The sequence below is a fragment of the Salmo salar genome, chromosome 20 (genome assembly GCF_965601325.2).
Source record: "Salmo salar chromosome 20, fSalSal1, whole genome shotgun sequence".
Taxonomy (NCBI): Eukaryota; Metazoa; Chordata; class Actinopteri; order Salmoniformes; family Salmonidae; genus Salmo; species Salmo salar.
In genome coordinates this window covers 693,700-717,591 of record NC_138310.1, presented here as the reverse complement: position 1 = coordinate 717,591, position 23,892 = coordinate 693,700, and the positions used below count along the sequence as shown (strand labels likewise).

Genomic DNA, 23,892 nt, shown 5'->3' with positions numbered 1-23,892 from the left:
GGGTATTCAGAGTTGACCAGTTTACAGAGGAGTATAGAGTGCAATGATATGTCCTATAAGGAGCATTGGTGGCAAATCTGATGGCCGAATGGTAATGAACATCTAGCTGCTCGAGAACAGTCTTACCTTACGTCTCCGTAATCTAGCATGGGTAGGATGGTCATCTGAATCTGGGATAGTTTGGCAGCTGGGGTGATAGAGGAGCGATTACGATCAAGGAAATCAAGTCTAGATTTAACTTTATCCTGCAGCTTTGATATGTGCTGAGAGAAGGAGAGTGTACTGTTTTGTATGAGGTGACTTCCTCAAGCTCTATACCCTCAGAGGTAGTAATCACACCTGTGGGGAGAGGGACATGTAGAAGAGACTTGCTTGAACCAATAAGAAGAAGAGACTTGCTTGGGCCAAGAAATACGAGCAATGGACATTAGACCTGTGGAAATCTGTCCTTTGGTCTGATGAGTTCAAATTTGACATTTTTGCTTCCAACCGCCATGTCTTTGTGAGACGCAGAATAGGTGAACGGATGATCTCCACGTGTGGTTCCCACCGTGAAACATGGAGGAGGAGGTGTGATGGTGTGTGTGTGCTGTCTGTGATTTAACCAGCATGGCTACCACAGCATTCTGCAGCGATATGCCATCCCATCTGGTTTGCGCTTACTGCGACTATCATTTAGTTTTTCAACAGGACAATGACCCAAAACACACCTCCATGCTGTGTAAGGGCTATTTGACCAAGAAGGGGAGTGATGGAGTGCTGCATCAGATGACCTGGCCTCCACAATCATCTGACCTCAACCCAATTGAGATGGTTTGGGATGAGTAGGACCGCAGAGTGAAGGAAAAGCATCCAACAGGTGTTCAGCATATGTGGGAACTCCTTCAAAACTGATGGAAAAGCATTCCTCATGAAGCTGTTGGAGAGAATGCCAAGAGTGTGCAAAGCTGTTATCAAGACAAAGGGTGGCTACTTTGAATAATCTAAAATATATTTCTTATTTGTTTAACACTTTTTTGGTTACTACATGAATCCATATGTGTTGTTTTATAGTTTTGAAATAATAACCTACTCATTCAAGAGTTTTTTTTTATTTGTACTATTTTCTACATTGTAGAATAATAGTGAAGACATCAAAACTATTAAATAACACATATGGAATCATGTTGTAACCAAAAGGCCAATACCAAAATAAATGGTCCATTGATTCTGTGTCCTCACAACAAAATCTGCAGAGCTTTGATGATTGTATGCCCCAAATATTCAATATTTTGTTGGTGGCAAGAATTCTATATAATAATTTTAGCTGAAAAGCACGAAGTCTTGAATCTTGCGTTATTTTATATATGAACTCATTCTGTCACATCTGCGCCCACTACGCCCTCTGGTGTCCATCCTGTGTCGTCTTAACCTGCAGTTCTTCCCCTGTATATTCTCTGTCTCTCTCTCTGTCTCTCTCTCTCTGTCTCTCTCTCTCTGTCTCTCTCTCTCTGTCTCTCTCTCTCTGTCTCTCTCTCTCTGTGTCTCTCTCTCTCTGTCTCTCTCTCTGTCTCTCTCTCTGTCTCTCTCTCTGTCTCTGTGTGATTGGAGACAGGTGTGCTGGAGCAGATCCCTACCAGCTGCAAATCGTTCCATAAATCAAGACCTCTACAAATACTCATTCCTGCCACCTCCACTCTGCCAGATCGTAATCTCTGCTCATACCGCACTGTCTCTGGCTCCTGTCTCCTGTACCACATCTCACCACCAACCACCTTGGATTCCCCTCAGGCCCTGTTTACCCTGTCCAACTCAGTCAACTACAACCTCACTCTACACTTCGGGTTTTTCTGCAAATCATCTGAGCTACCCCGGTTCGGCACTCCATATCTCTCTGTTTACAATAAACATTTTGGTTCATTCATCCCTGCTTCTACATCTGATTCCGCTCTTGAGTTCCCCTGTGTTCACTCCGCGTAACAGTACGATCTGGCCAAAAGATGAACCCAGCAGACTCTCCAACTCTTCACCAAACTCTTGTTGGTCAAGGCACCCTTCTTGACCAACATGACCAAGCCCTGAAAACCCTGCTGGAGAACATCAAGGAGTTTTCACGGAGCCTGTCTGACCTACAGGTCCGAACCTCCGTCCAGAATTCACAACCTGTCTCCAATTCCTCTTCTCCACTCCGGGAGCCTTTTGTTCTGACTCCTGAGCGCTATGATGGCAATCTTGGGCTTTGCAGAGCTTTTCTTGTACAATGTTCACTAGTGTTTGAGCAACAGCCCTCTCTTATGCTAGTGAACGCTCCAAAATTAATTTTTTGAATGGCTGCCTTCGGGCAGCAGCGCTCTCCTGGGCCACTGCGGTTTGGGAGAGACAGTCATCTATCTGCTTCTCCTACAGTGAATTCACAGATGACATGAGGAAGGTCTTCAACCACCCGGTCTGTGGAAAGGATGCTGCTAAACGACTTCTATCCCTTCGTCAAGGTTCTCAGAGTGTGGCTGAGATGGCATGTGAGTTCCGCACACTCGCCACAGAGAGCGGCTGGAATGACGAGGCCCTTCAGGGAGCATTCCGGAACGCACTCACTGAGACCCTCAAGGACGAGTTGGTATCCAGAGAGGAGCCTGATGGACTTGACAAACTAATTTCTAATTTGGCTTGCGGAATTAATATAAAACTTGAGTCACCGGCATACATGGACACCTTTGTTTTTAATCCTTGGATTTCTAATCTTCTAATGTTGTTATTTGGTGTAATCTTAATAGCTAGCATTTTGATGGCCATAACAAATAGATATAGTGACATCAGACACCCTTGTTTAACTCCTCTTGACAATTATAAACTCTCTGAGAAGTAGCCGCTATTTACTATTTTACACCTGGGGTTGCTATACATTACTTTTACCCATTTTATAAGAGAGTCACTGAAATTTAAAAAATTCCAGGCATTTATAAATAGAATCCATTCTTACTTTATCAAAGGCCTTTTCAAAATCCGCTATCAATACCAGGCCTGGCTTCTTAGATGTTTCATGATGTTGTATTATTTCTATTAGCTGTCGTATATTATCTCCAATGTATTGTCCATGTAAAAAAACTGTCTGATCAGGATGAACAATACCTGGTAAACCTTTTAAATTCTGAGTGCTATGCATTTTGCTAGTATTTTTGCATTACAACATTGAAGTGTAAGAGGCCTCCAATTTTTAAGATAGACTTGATCTATACATTTACCATCTGGGTCTTGTTTTAATAATAGTGAAATCAGACCTTCCTGCTGAGTACCTGACAGACTAACATTTCATAGGAGTAGTTAAAAAAAGCTTTGAATATATCAAAAAAGGTTTGATATAGACCTCTATGCCATCAAGCCCTGGGGTTTTTCCAGACAAAGGATTTAATAGCCTCAAAAAGTTGTTCCTCTGTAATTTGGCCTTCACACTGATTTTTCTGTACATTTATCTTTTTTAAATATTTGGAAAGAATTCCTTACAGCAGTGGTTACCAAACTTTTTATAGTCCCGTGCCCCTTCAAACGGTCAACCTCCAACTGCATACCCCCTCTAGCACCAGGGTCAGCTCACTCTCAAATGTTGTTTTTTGCCATCATTGAAAGCCTTCCACACACACACTATACGATACATTTATTAAACATAAGAATGAGTGTGAGTTTTTGTCACAACCCGGCTTGTGGGAAGTGACAAAGAGCTCTTACAGGACCAGGGCACAAATAATAATAATCATTAATTTTGCTCTTTATTTAACCATCTTAAATATGAAACCTTATTTGTTCATCGAAAATTATGAATAACTCACCACAGGTTAATGAGAAGGGTGTGCTTGAAAGGATGCACATAACTCTGCAATGTTGGGTTGTATTGGAGAGAGTCTCAGTCTTAAATTGTTTTCCACACAGTCTGTGCTTGTATTTAGTTTTCATGCTAGTGAGGGCCGAGAATACACTCTCACATAGGTACGTGGTTGCAAACGGAGTCATTGTCTTAACAGAGATTTGCCAAGGCAGGATACTCTGAGCGCAGCCCAATCCAGAAATCTGGCAGTGGCTTCTGATTAAATAAAATGTTCATAGAATCGCTTGTTGCAATTTCGATGAGGCTCTCTTGTTCAGATATCGGTAAGTGGACTGGAGGCAGGAATAATGAATACAGTTGTTTGTGTCATCCGTTTCGGGAAAGTATTTGTGTAATTGCGCACCCAACTCACTCAGGTGCTTCGCTATATCACATTTGATATTGTCTGTAAGCTTGAGTTCATTTGCACACAACAAATCATACTGTCATGGCTTTTGCAACATCGGTGAAGAAACCAACACATCTTGACCACCAAAGTCCATTTGATGTCACAAAGCTGTTCAGTACTTTAAAAAGATCCTCTCCTGTTTCCTGGTTTCCAGTGGTTTGCAGAAGAGAACGTCTTCCTTAATTGACCCCCCATAAACGTAATGGACATATACCAGGAGCTGTGCCAGGCCCACCACGTCTGTTGACTCATCCAACTGTAACGCATAGAATTCACTGGCTTTGTATGCGAAGCAGTAATTGTTACAAAACATCTCCTGCCATGTCACTGATGCGTCGTGAAACAGTGTTGTTTGATGAAGTCATTGTCTGTATAGCCATATACGCGGCAGCAGGAAGAATGTACTGCTATTACCAGCAGTACTACACCTGCACCTGTCGACGATACAAGTTGTTCTGCTTCCATGAGCACATCCAGTGCTAGCATCAGTAATTCTACATTTGTTGTTAGCCCAGCTAGTATGGACACTGACAGTTGTGAATCTGATGCAGCCAAAGAGCTACTGCCCCCTTACCCGGGAAAGCACCGAACAACAGACATGGACGTTGGACCATCGAAGAGGCGCAAATATGATGAGAACTACATTGATTTGGGGTTCACTTATATTGGGAGTAGTGCCTTTCCTCAGACACAGTGTGTTATATGTGCAAAAGTATGATCTCACAACTTGATGAAACCTTCACTCTTGCGCAGACACTTAGAAACAAAATATGTCAATTTGAAAAATAGGCCACAGGAGTTTTTTGAGCGAGAATGAAGACGACTTTCGAGTAGTAAGACATGTATAAAAGCAACAGATACCATTAATAAGAAGGGGCTAGAAGCGTCTTTTATGGTGAGCTACCGAGTGGCTAGGACAGGCAAGCCCCATACTATTGTGGAGGACTTAATTCTTTAGAGCTGGTATATATATCTCTATGGACACGGGCCTTACTTTTTTTAAACATTTATCAATTTTTTAACAAACAGAATGAGCAGCAGCTACGTTTGGCTACATACGGACTGTTAATGGAATTCCAGCGAGAGAGTAACGGTTAATGTGATTGGATAGGGACGGCAGGTAGCCTAGTGGTTAGAACGTTGGGCCAGTAACCGAAAGGTTGCTGGATCGAATCCCTGAGTTTACAAGATAAAAATCTGTCATTTTGCCCCTGAACAAGGCAGTTAACCCACTGTTCCCCAGTAGGCTGTCATTGTAAATAATAATTTGTTCTTAACTGACTTTCCTAGTTAAATAAAGGTTAATTAAAACATGTACATTTGACTAGGCTACCTGTATTTGACAATGTGTTGTTATGTCGCTGAATACTTGATGGTTTAATTATATTTTTGGATGTGAACCGAGGCTACTCAGGTGAGAAAAAAACCTCCTCCAAATGTATAGCCCCGTTGGAAAATATAAATGGACTGTTTGAAAATGTGAAAAAAAAGATATATACATATTTTATTTGATATATATATATATATATATATTTATGTGAATCACATTTTTATTTGGCATACCCCCGACGACATTGTGCGAACCCCAGTTTGGGAATACCTGCCTTACAGTAATCATCATTCAGTGGGTGAGGATGACGGAAAAGAGAACATATGCTTAAAATATTTAGCTTCCTATTTTAATATATCTATCGGAGAATCATAGATGACTGAGTCTGCAAATTATTTTTGTTAGCGTTCCTGTGTTAGAGATTCAGGAAGAATTTGGTGTATTTTTCTCCGTATTCTATCCAGTTTGTATAATTTTTGTAATAGATTACGTTAGATCATTCTTGAATAAGTTCCTCCAGTTCTTTTTGTTTTTCCTCTAACTTATTTTGTATCTCTGTAGTATAATTTTTATTTATATTACATGTACAATTAGTTCATGTATATCCCTTGTTAGTCTTGTCTCTGTAGCCAGAAACTGCTTTTTTAATGTTGATGAATATTGAATTGAATGACCTCTGAAAGTACATTTAAAGGTATCCCAAACAATAAGGGGATTTGTTGAACCTATATTGTACTTGAAAAATTCTGTTAGAAATTATTTCATACTCCAGTAAACTTGGATTAAATTTGGTTTGCCACAGGTTCAAATTGAATCTTGAAAGAATTGTCTGCAAGAAAACAACCTCTGGCAAACATTTGCAAGCTTCTGGCAGCATCCATAATTTTGGTGATTTCCTTTAATTAACTTCTCAGGGCTAGTGGGACGCTAGCGTCCCATCCACGGTTCACACTATTCAACAGCCAGTGAAAAATCAGAGCGCCAAATTCGAAAACAACAAAATGTCATAATTCAAATTTCTGAAACATACAACTATTTTACACCATTTTATAGATAAACATCTCCTTAATCCAACCACGTTGTCCAATTTCAAAAAGGCTTTACGGCGAAAGCATAAAGTTAGATTATGTTAGGACAGTACATAGACAAAAAATTACTCACAGCCATTTTCAATGCAAAGACAAGCGTCACCAAAAGCAGAAAACCAGCTAAAATGATGCACTAACCTTTGACAATTTTCATCAGATGACACTCCTAGGACATTATGTTAGACAATACATGCATTTTGTGTTCTATCAAGTTCATATTTATATCCAAAAACCCCATTTTACATTGGCGCGTAACGTTCAGAAAATGTACACTGCTCATAAAAAGGGAACACTTAAACAACACAATGTAACTCCAAGTCAATCACACTTCTGTGAAATCAAACTGTCCACTTAGGAAGCAACACTGATTGACAATACATTTCACATGCTGTTGTGCAAATGGAATAGACGAACAGGTGGAAATTATAGGCAATTAGCAAGACATCCCCAATAAAGGAGTGGTTCTGCAGGTGGGGACCCCAGACCACTTCTCAGTTCTTATGCTTCCTGGCTGATGTTTTGGTCACTTTTGAATGCTGGCGGTGTTTTCCCTCTAGTGGTAGCATGAGACGGAGTCTACAACCCACACAAGCTGCTCAGGTACTGCAGCTCATCCAGGATGGCACATCAATGCGAGCTGTGGCAAGAAGGTTTGCTGTGTCTGTCAGCGTAGTGTCCAGAGCATGAAGGCGCTACCAGGAGACAGGCCAGTACATCAGGAGACGTGGAGGAGGCCGTAGGAGGGCAACAACCCAGCAGCAGGACCGCTACCTCCGCCTTTGTGCAAGGAGGAGCAGGAGAAGCATTGCCAGAGCCCTGCAAAATGACCTCCAGCAGGCCACAAATGTGCATGTGTCTGCTCAAACGGTCAGAAACAGACTCCATGAGGGCCCGACGTCCACAGGTGGGGGTTGTGCTTACAGCCCAACACCGTGCAGGACGTTTGGCATTTGCTAGAGAACACCAAGATTGGCAAATTCGCCACTGGCGCCCTGTGCTCTTCACAGATGAAAGCAGGTTCACACTGAGCACATGCGACAGACGTGACAGAGTCTGGAGACGCCGTGGAGAACGTTCTGCTGCCTGCAACATCCTCCAGCATGACCGGTTTGGCAGTGGGTCAGTCATGGTGTGGGGTGGCATTTCTTTGGGGGGCCGCACAGCCCTCCATGTGCTCACCAGAGGTAGCCTGACTGCCATTAGGTACCGAGATGAGATCCTCAGACCCCTTGTGAGACCATATGCTGGTGCGGTTGGCCCTGGGTTCCTCCTAATGCAAGACAATACTAGACCTCATGTGGCTGGAGTGTGTCAGCAGTACCTGCAAGAGGAAGGCATTGATGCTATGGACTGGCCCGCCCGTTCCCCAGACCTGAATCCAATGTCTCGCTCCATCCACCAATGCCACGTTGCACCACAGACTGTCCAGGAGTTGGCGGATGCTTTAGTCCAGGTCTGGGAGGAGATCCCTCAGGAGACCATCTGCCACATCATCAGGAGCATGCCCAGGCGTTGTAGGGAGGTCATACAGGCACGTGGAGGCCACACACACTACTGAGCCTCATTTTGACTTGTTTTAAGGACATTACATCAAAGTTGGATCGGCCTGTAGTGTGGTTTTCCACTTTAAGTTTGAGTGTGACTCCAAATCCAGACCTCCATGGGTTGATAAATTGGATTTCCATTGATTATTTTTGTGTGATTTTGTTGTCAGCACATTCAACTATGTAAAGAAAAAAGTATTTAATAGATTATTTCTTTCATTCAGATCTAGGATGTGTTGTTTAAGTGTTCCCTTTATTTTTTTGAGCAGTATATTTCCCCCAAAACTGCCAGTGAATCAGCACAACAATTTACAAAAATACTCATTATAAACGTTGATAAAATATTAAACTGTTATTCAAAGAATTATAGATTAACATCCCCTGAATGCAACCACATTGACAGATTTCAAAATAACTTTACTGGGAAAGCACACTTTGCAATAATTTGAGTACTGCGCTCAGAAAAAAACATCAGGCAATTACAGATACCCGCCAATTTGGAGTCATCTAAATGCATAAATAGCATTAGAAATATTCACTTACCTTTAATAATCTTCATCAGAAGGCACTTCCAGGAATCCCAGGTCCACAATAAATGCTTTGTTCGATAAAGTTCATAATTTATGTCCAATTAACTCCATGTTGTTTGCGCATTCAGTAAGCTACTCAAAATGTAGGACGCGCGAGGAAATGTCACGACGAAAAGTCAAAAAGAAGTTATATTTACGTTCGTTCAAACATGTGAAGCATTGTATAGCATCAATGTTTAGGGCCATTTTAACTTCAAACTTCAATAATTTTCCAACCGGACGTTTGCAATGTCTTGAAAAACGTTTTGGAACACAGGTCCCTTCTCATGTGAACGCGTGCAATGAACTGATATGATTTTCTGAGTCACCTACTTCCCAGCCTTCTCGTTCGGTCTGTGTTTACCGCAAAAGCCTCAAACAACTTTCTAAAGACTGTTGACATCTAGTGGAAGCCTTAGGAAGAGCAAAATGAACCCTAACTCACTGTGTGTTAGAAAGGCAAGGACTTGAAAAAACTACATGCAACAGATTTTCATTTCCTGGTTGTATTTTTCTCATGTTTTTGCCTGCCATATGAGTTCTGTTATACTCACACACATCATTCAAACAGTTTTGGAATCTTTAGAGTGTTTTCTATCAAATATTTGACTCTGGGCCCGAGTATTAGGCCGTTTACTCTGAGCACACTTTTCATCCAAAAGTGAAAATACTGCCCCCTAGCCCAATCAGGTTTTAAGGGCACGGTGATGATAGTTCAACACTCTGTTATAGTCTCCCACCATAATGATTTGATTATTTGATGCCTGTAAGTTCAATACATTTGTAGAATTGGAACTTGTTTCCACAGGTTTGCCACAGGTTCAAATTGGATCTTGAAAGAATTGTCTGCCAGAAAACAACCGCAGCAAATTTGCCACAACAAATTCATTTTTGTAAGGGATCAGACCATGAAAAAAAAAAAAAATGACTATGCTCGCTCAGCTGTGCCTCACAAGTAATTTTAGCAGTGTGATCATATACCTAAAATGTTGAAATATAATTTCAAAATGGTCTCAGAAGAACAACATTAGCAGGGCAATTGACGTGTAATAATGTATTGGGCCTGTAGCCTACTGCACAAACCCCATTAGTACATAACAGTTTTTATTTGGTTAATGTTGCATAGGCTTACGTTTTTAAGTCATGTTTAAAAAAACAATCTGAGTGGTAGATCTCAGCTTGAATTTTGAGTCTGAAAGGGCTGGTGACTACTGCCGTAGGGCTACAACTTCCATAGGAACTTATTCCTGGGAAAAGCATGGCCAACAGAGCAGTGGTAATTTCTCAGTGTTTATTCTTGAGAAAACTGACAATCAATTTATTAAAAAACCTTAACTTAGGGCCCTCACACTTAACTTAGGGCCCTGCTCAGTAATTCTGACACAGTTAGCTTGCACCTGTAAAGAACTTTAATTAATAGAAAATTATGTGTTGGTTGTAGAAGAAAGGATCTAGCTTTTTAGGAGCTTTCATTAAGACCTGAATTCAAATACAAATCATTTCTAATACTCTGGGCTTGATTGAGCCTTAGTCAAAAAGGTGAAAACCGTTCCCATATGGCACTCCAAGTAGAAAAGAGAAAACACAAAAAGATTTCAAATGGTATTGAACGCAGGTCTGCTTTTCTTCACTTCTGAAACCAACTGGTGCAAACATGGGCCCTAACTTTAATGTCTTCTCTTCTATAGGTGGCTTGTGATAATGGTCGTTGCTGGACAGACCGTAATGGGGGTAAGTGAATGGTTTCTACCAACATTCTTTGAAATATCTCATAGGTTTACATTAATTTAGGCCTGAATGATAAAATGTGACCGACCGGCTTGATTCGGTCTCATTAAGCAAAATTTGAAATTGGGATTTTTACATTGGATAAAAGTAGAGACTCAGAGCTAGAACATGATATATCATACAATACAGTTGTGGAACAATGTGAAAGTAATTATGCTTTGAAAGTTGATAAACTTGTAACTTCACTTTTGAGAAAATGGCTCTTGAATGTTTTGGTAAACCTATTGGAGAGCTCTTTGTCTACACCCATTCAGCTTCGTTCACACACTCTTAAGCCTTAGCCCCTCTCTTTAAGGATTCACATGTGAGGCAATGTACTAAACAACCAAAGATTTCAAGACTAAAGGCTGGTTTATACTACGGATGTATTCGTAAATTCAATCTGGAGCGCCAGTTTGCGCCCTGGGCGTTCGTAAACTCAGAGCGTTGTCAGATTGTCCATTTGTAAAATTTCAGAGCACACACTAGACGCTCTGGCCGAGGAGTAGGGTTGATCAGAGCGTTCTGACCTAACAACAGCGGTCAAGCTCCCAAGCTAACTGGTAACGTTGGCTAGCTTGCTAGTTACTTCCAGACACATGAGAGAACAGCTCACACTGACCATTTTACTTGCCCTAGCAGAGCTGGTTAGGCTGTTTTCATGTTATCCAGAGTGTTGGTGACTAACTGTGCTGCTGGCAGCAATTCAAGGATGTTTTTTTTGCCAACGTTTACTGACACCGGCCATATTCAACTGGTGTTGAATGTTCGTAAATTTGTCAGTTATTCTGCGCTCTGGCATCGGAGTAGATAGCCAGAGCGAATTTACCAGCTACGTCTATCTACAGTTGTCGCAGTGACATCATGCACATTCTATGGAAATGTATACTTGCATAGTGGAGTCAGATCATACATGTACGGTTAGCTAGTGAGCCAGCCAGGTAACGTATGCTAGCTACCTACCTAACAGTACGCTTTAACTTTAATGAAAACAACTTTCTGACAAAATTAGAAACGTGTAATATCTGAAAATGTAGCTGGCTAGACTATCTTACCCATGTACATGGATGGACACTTCTCCTCTCTGTCACGGATACCATGGTTGCCTTTAGTTTGAAGATGTAATCCGGAGGCAGATTTTTTTTATACAGCTTTCTGTGTGTTCTCTTTTTGACTCCCTCTGTATATTTGCAATCAAAGGGCAGAATTTTCTCTATCTCCTTAGCTATCATACTCTAATTCCACCAGGCCTTCCACTGATTTCAAAACTCAGTCCTCTAGAAAGTGGAGAGCAACACTTTGATATCTTCCAAAAAAAGCCGCGTTAGAAAGGATTACCTACAAGTATTGACCAGCTCATGTTATAGACAGAAGCTTGCCACATGCAGACCAATCAGAACTCATCTCTTGGCATGTCCAGCCCAGCCATCATCTCAGCCAATCATGCCTAGCGGGAAGGTTCCCGGCTTTTTCCATGGCTAAACCAACTAGACTCGTAATGTAATAATTGTATTCATATATACAGATGTCATACAAGTTTGTTATTAAAGCATATGAAAGTTAACATGTTCCAGAAGGCATTTCTGCCCCAAAAACACAGTTCAAATGGCTTTCCTGTGAAGTAGTGACGCATGACATTCGCCTACGAGTCACAAATATAGGCAACTCATGTTGTGTTTACTTGCCTAACCCTTGCAGGTACTGTATATGTGCTTTATTCATTAAATTACTTTGATTGTTAATGTTCATTGATGTGCATAATAACCTATCTGTCCTGTTACTAGTGTATATGAGGTTGAAGGAAGTCCCATCATGCTTTGACACTTTAACCTCCACCTCCTGTGTTCGGACCAGGCCTGTCCATTCTCCCGAATTGCATAGCCACAAGAAGTGTTGAGAGTGCTCCTACACCCCCTGAAATATCAGAAAAATACGTAGTGCACTGGGCCTTTACCAGTCCTTTATTAGCGGACCGATATAGCCATCTGAAGCACAGACAAAAAAATTGCAGCACCCCCACCCCCAAACATCTGCCGAATTGTACACTTAACCTCCCTGGGCTAGGTGGGACGTTTGCATCCCACCCTAGTCAACAGCCAGTGGAATCGCGTGGCGCGAAATACAAATACCTCAAAAATGCTATAACTTCAATTTCTCAAACATATGACTATTTTACACCATTTTAAAGACAAGACTCTCGTTAACCTGTTGGGTCTAGGGGGCAGCATTTGCACGTCTGGATAAAAATGTTTTACCCGATTTAATCTGGTTACTAATCCTACCCAGTAACTAGAATATGCATATACTTATTATATATGGATAGAAAACACTCTAAAGTTTCCAAAACTGTTTGAATGGTGTCTGTGAGTATAACAGAACTCATTTGGCAGGCAAAACCCTGAGACATTTTCTGACAGGAAGTGGATACCTGATGTGTTGTATTGACTTTAAACCTATCCCATTGAAAAACACAGGGGTTTAGGAATATTTTGGCACTTCCTATTGCTTCCACTAGATGTCACCAGCCTTTACAAAGTGTTTTGAGTCTTCTGGAGGGAGATCTGACCGAACAAGAGCCATGGAACGGTGATGTCCCATTAGACACCTGGCGCGCTACTTCATGTTGGGTACCCTCGTTCCAATACGTTATAAAAGACTATGCATTCGTCCACCTTGAATATTATTCATGTTCTGGTTAAAAAAGGCCCTAATGATTTATGCTATACAACGTTTGACATGTTTGAACGAACGGAAATATATTTTTTCCCCTCGTTCATGACGAGAAGTCCGGCTGGCTTACATCATGTGCTAACGAGACGGAGATTTTTGGACATAAATGATGAGCTTTTTTGAACAAAACTACATTCGTTATGGACCTGTGATACCTGGAAGTGACATCTGATGAAGAGAATCAAAGGTAATGGATTATTTACATAGTATTTTCGATTTTAGATCTCCCCAACATGACGTCTAGTCTGTATCGCAACGCGTATTTTTCTGGGCACAGTGCTCAGATTATTGCAAAGTGTGATTTCCCAGTAAGGTTATTTTTAAATCTGGCAAGTTGATTGCGTTCAAAAGATGTAAATCTATAATTCTTTAAATGACAATATAATATTTTACCAATGTTTTCTAATTTTAATTATTTAATTTGTGACGCTGACTTGACTGCCGGTTATTGGAGGGAAACGATTTCCTCAACATCAATGCCATAGTAAAACGCTGTTTTTGGATATAAATATCAACTTGATAGAACTAAAAATGCATGCATTGTCTAACATAATGTCCTAGGAGTGTCATCTGATGGAGATTGTAAAAGGTTAGTGTATCATTTTAGCTGGTTTTATGGTTTTGGTGACCCTGTCTTTGACTTGACAAAACATTACACACAACTCTTGTAAATGTACTGTCCTAACATACTCTAAATTTATGCTTTCGCCGTAAAACCTTTTTGAAATCGTAAAACGTGGTTAGATTAAGGAGATGTTTATCTTTCAAATGGTGTAACATAGTTGTATTTTTGAAAAATTTGAATTTTGACATTTATTTGGATTCAAATTTGCCGCTCTTGAAATGCACCTGCTGTTGATGGAGTGCACCACCGGTGGCACGCTAGCGTCCCACCTAGCCCCAAGAGGTTAATCTAACCACATTGTCCGATTTCAAAAAGGCTTTACAGCGAAAGCAAAACATTAGATTATGTTAGGAGAGTACCCTGCCAAAAATAATCACACAGCCATTTTCAAAGCAAGCATATATGTCACAAAAACCAAAACCACAGCTAAATGCAGCACTAACCTTTGATGATCTTCATCAGATGACACTCCTAGGACATTATGTTATACAATACATGCATGTTTTGTTCAATCAAGTTCATATTTATATCAAAAACCAGCTTTTTACATTAGCATGTGATGTTCAGAACTAGCATACCCACCGAAAACTTCCGGTGAATTTACTAAATTACTCATGATAAACGTTGACAAAATACATAACAATTATTTTAAGAGTTATAGATACAGAACTCCTTTATGCAAATGCTATGTCAGATTTTAAAATAGCTTTTCGGCGAAAGCACATTTTGCAATATTCTGAGTACATAGCTCGGCCATCACAGGCTAGCTAATTTGACACCCACCAAGTTTGGGGCTCACTAAACTCAGAATTACTATTAGAAATATTGGATTACCTTTGCTGTTCTTCGTCAGAATGCACTCCCAGGACTTCTACTTCAACAACAAATGTTGTTTTGGTGCCAAATAATCCATAGTTATATCCAAATAGCTCCGTTTTGTTCGTGCGTTCAGGCCACTATCCGAAGGGTAACGCGCGAGCGCATTTCGTGACAAAAGATTTCCAAATATTCCATTACTGTACTTAGAAGCATGTCAAACGCTGTTTAAAATCAATTTTGATGCTATTTTTCTCGTAAAATAGCGATAATATTCCAACCGGGCAAAGTTGTATTCATTCAAAGGCTTAAAGAAAGAAATGGAGAAGTCTCATGAACACGCATCTCAGTCTCACTGTCCCCAGGCTGACAACTTACAAACTCTGCTGCTGTACTTTGCCCAGAGACAGCAGACACCCCATTCCACTTTCTGGCGGCTTTAGAGAGCCAATGGAAGCCTTAGAAAGTGTCACGTTACAGCACAAATGCTGTATTTTCGATAGAGATGAGACAGAAGGACAACAAATTGTCAGACAGGGCACTTCCTGTATGGAATCTTCTCAGGTTTTGGCCTGCCATATGAGTTCTGTTATACTCACAGACACCATTCAAACAGTTTTAGAAACTTCAGAGTGTTTTCTATCCAAATCTACTAATTATATGCATATTCTCGTTTCTGGGCAAGAGTAGTAACCAGTTTAAATCGGGTACGTTTTTTATCCGGCCGTGAAAATACTGCCCCCTAGCCCCAATTAACTTCCCTTCATGGATTTTAGAGGAAATTACTGATTTATGAAATAGGCTGGAAACTCCCTCCAGCCCAGCATTTTCCAAATTCGGTCCTTTGGACCCCAAGAGGTGCACATTTTTGTTTTTTGCCCTAACACTACACAGCTGATACAAATGATCAAAGCTGATGATTAGTTGAGTATTTGAATCAGCTGTGTAGTGCTAAGGCAAAAAAACTAAACGTGCACCCCTTGGCGTCCCGAGGACTGAGTTAGGGGAACCCTGCTCTAGCCCATGCCTACACAAATCCAATGCTTTTACATTTGTGGGGAGAAGTGTACGTGTGTACACTTCAGGAGAAAGGGACACAGGGCTGCTTGGCTCTTGGCTGTTCTCAATGCTCAATGCATTATGGTAATGTTGGTCCAAAAAGTCCCTTTAGTCTCTCCCCCACCACAGCAAAAAAATAATAATATTTTACCTTTATTTAAACAGGGAGTCTGTCACGTTGGCATAAATGATTCGGGAGACCCGTTGTGTTGACGTCGGACGGCCCAGTTGCAGCTGCCGACAGGTGCAGGAATGCATAGTAAGAGTTTTTTTATTGTACCCAAATCACTGCGTGCCGTGTAAAGGCACCGGGACGAATAAATAGTACCTCGAATAAATTGCACATGCACACAATGATTAACACACGGGACGAGACCCGTAAATCATCTACACGATCCACAATGGCACAAAAGGTAAAACACACAGCACAGGTACTCACACGCACCAACGGACATAGTAACAATAATCGTCAGCCCAATGGAAACCAAAGGGCACATATATATAAATACAATCAGTGGGAATAGGGGCCAGGTGTGCGTAATGAAAGTTCCAGAGGGATGCGTGACAGTACCCCCCCCCCGTGCAGTGCAACGACACCGGTTTCGAGGACGATCACAGGAACGCTCTGCAGGTTGATCAGGACCCGATACAGCTGCTGAAGTTGTTGTGTTATCGGACGGACCCGTTGTGGAGACGTCGGACGGCCCAGTTAAAGCTGCCGAAGTTGCGGCGGTGCCGGACGGAACCGTCGCAGCGTCGTCGGATGGGCCATTCCCGCTGTCTCCCTTAATGGTCGATTATTCTGTCACGCTGGTTATGAGGATCGGGAAACAGGCGCAGGAATGCGTAATATGTTTTTTTATTATACCCCAAATTACGTTGTGCAGTGTAAGGGCATGGGGACGAAGACCAAACAAACACATAACAAAAACACAGGGTTGAAACCCAAACAAAAGAGCGAGGAGTACCTTGAATAAATAACACACGCCCACAAAGTTTAACACACGGGACGAGACCCGTAATCATCTGTGCAATCCACAAGGGCACGAAAGCCCAAAACACACAGCACAGGTACTCACACGCACCAACGGACTTATAACAATAATCGACAGCACCATGGTGAACAAAGGGCAAAAAAACAAACATCCCTTTTTCAGGACCCTGTCTTTCAAAGGTAATTCGTAAAAATCCAAATTACTTCACAGATCTTCATTGTAATGGGTTTAAACACTGTTTCCCATGCTTGTTCAATGAACCATAAACAATTAATGAACATGCACCTGTGGAACGGTCGTTAAGACACTAACAGCTTACAGACGGTAGGCAATTAAGGTCACACTTATGAAAACTTAGGACACTAAAGAGGCCTTTCTACTGACTCTGAAAAACATCAAAAGAAAGATGCCCAGGGTCCCTGCTCATCTGCGTGAACGTGCCTTAGGCATGCTGCAAGGAGGCATGAGGACTGCAGATGTGGCCAGGGCAATATATTGCAATGTCCGTACTGTGAGGTGCCTAAGACAGCACTACAGGGAGACAGGACGGACAGCTGATCGTCTTTGCAGTGGCAGACCACGTGTAACAACACCTGCACAGGATCACTACATCCGAACATCACACCTGCGGGACAGGTACAGGATGGCAACAACAACTGCCCGAGTTACACCAGGAACGCACAATCCCTCCATCAGTGCACAGACTGTCTGCAATAGGCTGAGAGAGGCTGGACTGAGGGCTTGTAGGCCTGTTGTAAGGCAGGTCCTCAACAGACATCACCGGCAACAACGTTGCCAATGGGCACAAACCCCCCGTCGCTGGACCAGACAGGACTGGCAAAAAGTGCTCTTCACTGACGAGTCACGGTTTTGTCTCACCAGAAGTGATGGTCGGATTTGGGTTTATCGTAGAAGGAATGAGCGTTACACTGAGGCCTGTATTCTGGAGAGGGATCGATTTGGAGGTGGAGGGTCCGTCATTGTCTAGGGCGGTGTGTCACAGCATCCAACGGACTGAGCTTGTTGTCATTGCAGGCAATCTCAACGCTTTGCGTTACAGGGAAGACATCCTCCTCCCACATGTGGTACCCTTCCTGCAGGCTCATCCTGACAAGACCCTCCAGCATGACAATGCCACCAGCCATACTGCTCGTTCTGTGTGTGATTTCCTGCAAGACAGGAATGTCAGTGTTCTGCCATGGCCAACGAAGAGCCTGGATCTCAATCCCATTGAGCACGTCTGGGACCTGTTGGATTGGAGGGTGAGGGCAAGGGCCATTCCCCCCAGTAATGTCCGGGAACTTGCAGGTGCCTTGGTGGAAGAGTGGGGTAAAATCTTGTCGTGTCTTTGGGCACCATTAACTGAAGACATATTTATCAAAATAACTCCCTGTAATTATTATCACGCGATTAAACTGATTAATCGTTTAACCTCTATGGGCTATGTGGGACGCAAGCGTCCCACCCCTGGTACACCCTATCAACAACAGGTGAAATATCAGGAGCGCCAAATTTGAAAACTATTAAATGTCATAATTCAAATTTCTCAAACATACAACTATCTTACACCCTTTGAAAGATAAACATCTCCTTAATCTAACCACGTTGTCCGATTTCAAAAAGGCTTTACAGCAAAAGCATAAAGTTAGATTATGTTAGGAGAGTACATTGACAATAGCTGTGTGTAATGTTTTGTCAATTCAAAGACAGGCGTCACCAAAAGCAGAAAACCAGCTAAAATCATGCACTAACCTTTGACAATCTCCATCAGATTACACTCCTAGGACATTATGTTAGACAATGCATGCATTTTTTGTTCTATCAAGTTCATATTTATATCCAAAAACAGCGTTTTACAATGGCGTTGATGTTGAGGAAATCGTTTCCCTCCAATAACCACCAGTCAAGCAGCACAACAAATTAAATAATTACTATTCGAAAACATTGGTAAAATATTATATTGTCATTCAAAGAATTATAGATTTACATCTCTTGAACGCAACCGGATTGCCAGATTTAAAAATAGCCTTACTGGGAAATCACACTTTGCAATAATCTGAGCACTGCGCCCAGAAAAATACGCTTTGCGATACAGACTAACCGCCATGTTGGAGAGATCTAAAATCGAAAATACTATGTAAATAATCCATTACCTTTGATTCTCTTCATCAGATGTCACTTCCAGGAATCCCAGGTCCATAACAAATGTAGTTTTGTTCGAAAAAGCTCATAATTTACGTCCAAAAAGCTCCGTGTTGTTAGCACATGATCTATGCCCGCCGGACTTGTCTTCATAAACGAGGGGGAAAAAAATATTTACGTTCGTTCAAACATGTCAAACGTTGTATAGCATAAATCATTAGTGCCTTTTTTAACCAGAACATGAATAATATTCAAGGCGGACGATTGCATTCTCTTTTAAAACGTATTGGAACGAGAGTACCCAACATGAACTCGCGCGCCAGAGTCTAATCGGCCACCACCGTTCCAAGGCTCTTGTTCGGTCAGATCTCACAGTATAAGACTCAAAACACTTTGTAAAGACTGGTGACATCTAGTGGAAGCCATAGGAAGTGCTCAAAGATTAATAAGCCCCTGTGTGTTTCAATGGCATAGGCTTAAAGGTAATTCAACACATCAGGTATCCACTTCCTGTCAGAATTTGTCTCAGGGTTTTGACTGCCATATGAGTTCTGTTATACTTACAGACACCATTCAAACAGTTTTAGAAAATTCAGAGTGTTTTCTATCCAAACCTGAACAATAATATGCATATTCTAGCTTCTGAGTTGGTGTAGGAGGCAGTTAAAAATGGGCACATATTTTTTTCTAAATTCTCAATACTGCCCCCTAGCCCCAACAGGTTAACTGTAATTAACTAGGAGATCGGGGCACCAAGGAAAATATTCAGATTACAAAGTTATAATTTTCCTAATACAACTTTCCTATATTATAACATTATAGATTATATTATATTATAGTATAGGCCGATTATCTTCTGGTTTAAATGGTGTATTTTACCTCGCGTCCAGTCTCATTCCAAACGTCGTAAATTGTTGTATCTGCATGAATCCAGCCTTTACTAAAAGTCATCCATACATCAATTGTCTTAAAATCATTTATTTACTAAACTAAGTAATTCACAGAAAGCATACAAACAGTTGGTTATCGTTACAAAGCATCGGTAGAGTAATGTGCCCTAGTGGGCTAAACCGGCATGGCTGGTGTCTTGTTAAAACAAAGGGTCATAAAGGGCAGGTGAGAAGACACTACAGAGTTGATAAATATTAACTATTGATATGCTAATCCGTAATAGAATGGATGTTTCGTCGGTCTTCGCGTTTGATGATATCGAGTACTTAGCTGCAGACTAATAATTAATATCAAAGACTTGTTCTTATTCTGTCGGTATCGATAGTCTAAAAGTTAACCACGTGGTGTAGTTAACCTGTTAGGGCTAGGGGGCAGTATTGACACGGCTGGATAAAAAACATACCCGATTTAATCTGGTTACCACTCCTACCCAGTAACTAGAATATGCATATACTTATTACATATGGATAGAAAACACCCTAAAGTTTCTAAAACTGTTTGAATGGTGTCTGTGAGTATAACAGAACTCAAATGGCAGGTCAAAACCTGAGAGATTCCTTTACAGGAAGTGGCCTGTCTGACCACTTCTGGAACTTCTTTGCCATCTCTATCTTTTACTAAGGATCTCTGCTCTAACGTGACACTTCCTACGTCGTCCATAGGCGCTCAGAGCCCGGGAAAAACCTGAATGTCGTCATCCCAGCCCCAGGCTGAAACACATTATCGCCTTTCTCAAGTGGCCGATCAAGGGACTCTGGGCTTAGGCGCGTGACCTGGCCGCCCCCGTCTTTGTGATTTTTTCCTCTGTTTGCCGAAAAGGAGATTCCCGGTCGGAATATTATCGCTTTTCTACGAGAATTCCCCGGAAGTTTGCGGGGGGTATGCTAGTTCTGAACGTCACATGCTAATGTAAAAAGCTGGTTTTTGATATAAATATGAACTTGATTGAACAAAACATGCATGTATTGTATAACATAATGTCCTAGGGTTGTCATCTGATGAAGATCATCAAAGGTTAGTGCTGCATTTAGCTGTCTTCTGGGTTTTTGTGACATTATATGCTAGCTTGAAAAATGGGTGTCTGATTATTTCTGGCTTGGTACTCTGCTGACATAATCTAATGTTTTGCTTTCGTTGTAAAGCCTTTTTGAAATCGGACAGTGTGGTTAGATTAACGAGAGTCTTGTCTTTAAATAGCTGTAAAATAGTCATATGTTTGAGAAATTGAAGTAATAGGATTTTTAAGGTTTTGAAAATCGCGCCACAGGCTTCAAGTGGCTGTTACGTAGGTGGGACGAATTCGTCCCGCCTAGCCCAGAGAGGTTAACCTGTTAGGGCTAGGGGGCAGTATTTGCACGGCTGGATAAAAAAATGTACCCGATTTAATCTGGTTACTAATCCTACCCAGTAACTAGAATATGCATATACTTATTATATATGGATAGAAAACACTCTAAAGTTTCTAAAACTGTTTGAATGGTGTCTGTGAGTGTAACAGAACTCATTTGGCAGGCAAAACCCTGAGACATTTTCTGACAGGAAGTGGATACCTGATGTGTTGTATTACCTTTAAACCTATGCCATTGAAAAACACAGGGGCTGAGGAATATTTTGGCACTTCCTATTGCTTCCACTAGATGTCACCAGCCTTTACAAAGTGTTTTGAGTCTTCTGGAGGGAGATCTGACCGAACAAGAGCCATGGAACGATGATGGCCCATTAGACACCTGGCGCGCGAGTTCATGTTGGGTACCCTCGTTCCAATACGTTATAAAAGAGAATGCATTCGTCCACCTTGAATATTATTCATGTTCTGGTTAAAAAAGGCCCTAATGATTTATGCTATACAACGTTTGACATGTTTGAACGAACGTAAATATATTTTTTCCCCTCGTTCATGACGAGAAGTCCGGCTGGCTTAGATCATGTGCTAACAAGACGGAGATTTTTGGACATAAATGATGAGCTTTTTTGAACAAAACTACATTCGTTATGGACCTGTGATACCTGGAAGTGACATCTGATGAAGAGAATCAAAGGTAATGGATTATTTACATAGTATTTTCGATTTTAGATCTCCCCAACATGACGTCTAGTCTGTATCGCAACGCGTATTTTTCTGGGCGCAGTGCTCAGATTATTGCAAAGTGTGATTTCCCAGTAAGGTTATTTTTAAATCTGGCAAGTTGATTGCGTTCAAGAGATGTAAATCTATAATTCTTTAAATGACAATATAATATTTTACCAATGTTTTCTAATTTTAATTATTTAATTTGTGGTGCTGACTTGACTGCCGGTTATTGGAGGGAAACGATTTCCTCAACATCAATGCCATAGTAAAACGCTGTTTTTGGATATAAATATGAACTTGATAGAACTAAAAATGCATGCATTGTCTAACATAATGTCCTAGGAGTGTCATCTGATGGAGATTGTAAAAGGTTAGTGCATCATTTTAGCTGGTTTTATGGTTTTGGTGACCCTGTCTTTGAATTGACAAAACATTACACACAACTCTTGTAAATGTACTGTCCTAACATACTCTAAATTTATGCTTTCGCCGTAAAACCTTTTTGAAATCGTAAAACGTGGTTAGATTAAGGAGATGTTTATCTTTCAAAGGGTGTAAAATAGTTGTATGTTTGAAAAATTTGAATTTTGACATTTATTTGGATTCAAATTTGTCGCTCTTGAAATGCACCTGCTGTTGATGGAGTGCACCACGGGTGGGACGCTTGCTTCCCACCTAGCCCATAGAGGCTAAGCTTTGAACAGAAATACAATTCTATCACATTAACATCAGTACATAGCCTCTCTACATATTCCAAATAGCTTTAATCTTATTAAATCATTTTATACAACCATTTAGATGTAAGTCCCATAGCTGAGGCTATTATATAAACAGTATTATGTTAATTTGGCACTATTGTCTCTTCTGAGTATCACAAAATTGTACCAAGCGGACTAGTTCGTAGCTGGATTCTTCACCGATCTTTTATACCTTCTCCAGAAAATAAATGTAGTTCGGTTCCCCAATTCTGTGAGTTGGAAGGATTTCCTTTGTCTCTGTATGAAACCCAGTCTCTGTCTCAACTGGGCCATGAGGCCGGACATTCTCCTTTGGAATTTTTACAACCCCTTCACACAGGGCCTGGGTGGGGGGAGGTAGGTTGGGGGATGGTGCAAGGGGGAGGGGGTCAACTGTCCTCCCTGTACTCAAAGAGGGCAATGTCATGACAATCTCACAGCAAGAACTGGCAAATCTGGTGCAGTCCATGAGGAGGAGATGCACTGCAGTACTTAATGCAGCTGGTGGCCACACCAGATACTGACTGTTACTTTTGATTTTGACCAAAGCCCCCCCCCCCCCCCCCCCCTTTGTACAGGGACACATTATTCAATTTCTGTTAGTCACATGTCTGTGGAATTTGTTCAGTTTATGTCTCAGTTGTTGAGTCTTATTATGTTCATACAAATATTTACACATGTTAAGTTTGCTGAAAATAAACGCAGTTAACAGTGAGAGAACGTTTCTTTTTTGCTGAGTATACAAATGCACTCTGGGGGAATAGGGGCCAATTGTGCGCAATGGAAGTTCCATAGGGATCCGTGACAGAGTCGCCATTGAGACCGGGGTATCTTTCACAATGGATCCCTGCATATACAATGAATAAGACAAAATCAGATACAATGTAAAACAAACCTCAATACCGCTCAACACAAATATTCAAGAAAAGAAAAAGGGCAGGGCTATATAATTCTGGCTTTCAAGAGCCAAAGTAATGCTGGTTTTCTTTTCTACCAGGTAGTTGGCCATAGCCTCGTATGAAACATCCTGTAAGCTTGTTTTTTTGTGTGTTTTGATGGTGTATCAGGGCAAAAGGGTGTATGGATATTCATTAATATTACACAATACTACCCTAGATCTTTCCACCAATATCTCTGCATATCCAATATTCATATCCAAGATGTTTCGATAGATTTGCAGGTATGTGTGTGTGCGTGTTAGATGGATACAGAACATTACTT

General features: G+C 41.2%; 1 protein-coding gene across 3 annotated transcripts in view; it reads left to right on the top strand.

The window, feature by feature from the left end:
• The window catches only part of col4a4 (collagen, type IV, alpha 4), a 241,676-nt gene that overhangs the window by 46,593 nt on the left and 171,191 nt on the right, over nucleotides 1-23,892 (top strand). For all 3 annotated transcript variants that reach the window (XM_082966130.1, XM_082966129.1, XM_082966128.1), the window contains one exon: nucleotides 10,467-10,509. In XM_082966130.1, coding sequence (XP_082822256.1) covers nucleotides 10,467-10,509 — 43 coding nt within the window. The remainder of the gene's footprint in view (nucleotides 1-10,466; nucleotides 10,510-23,892) is intronic.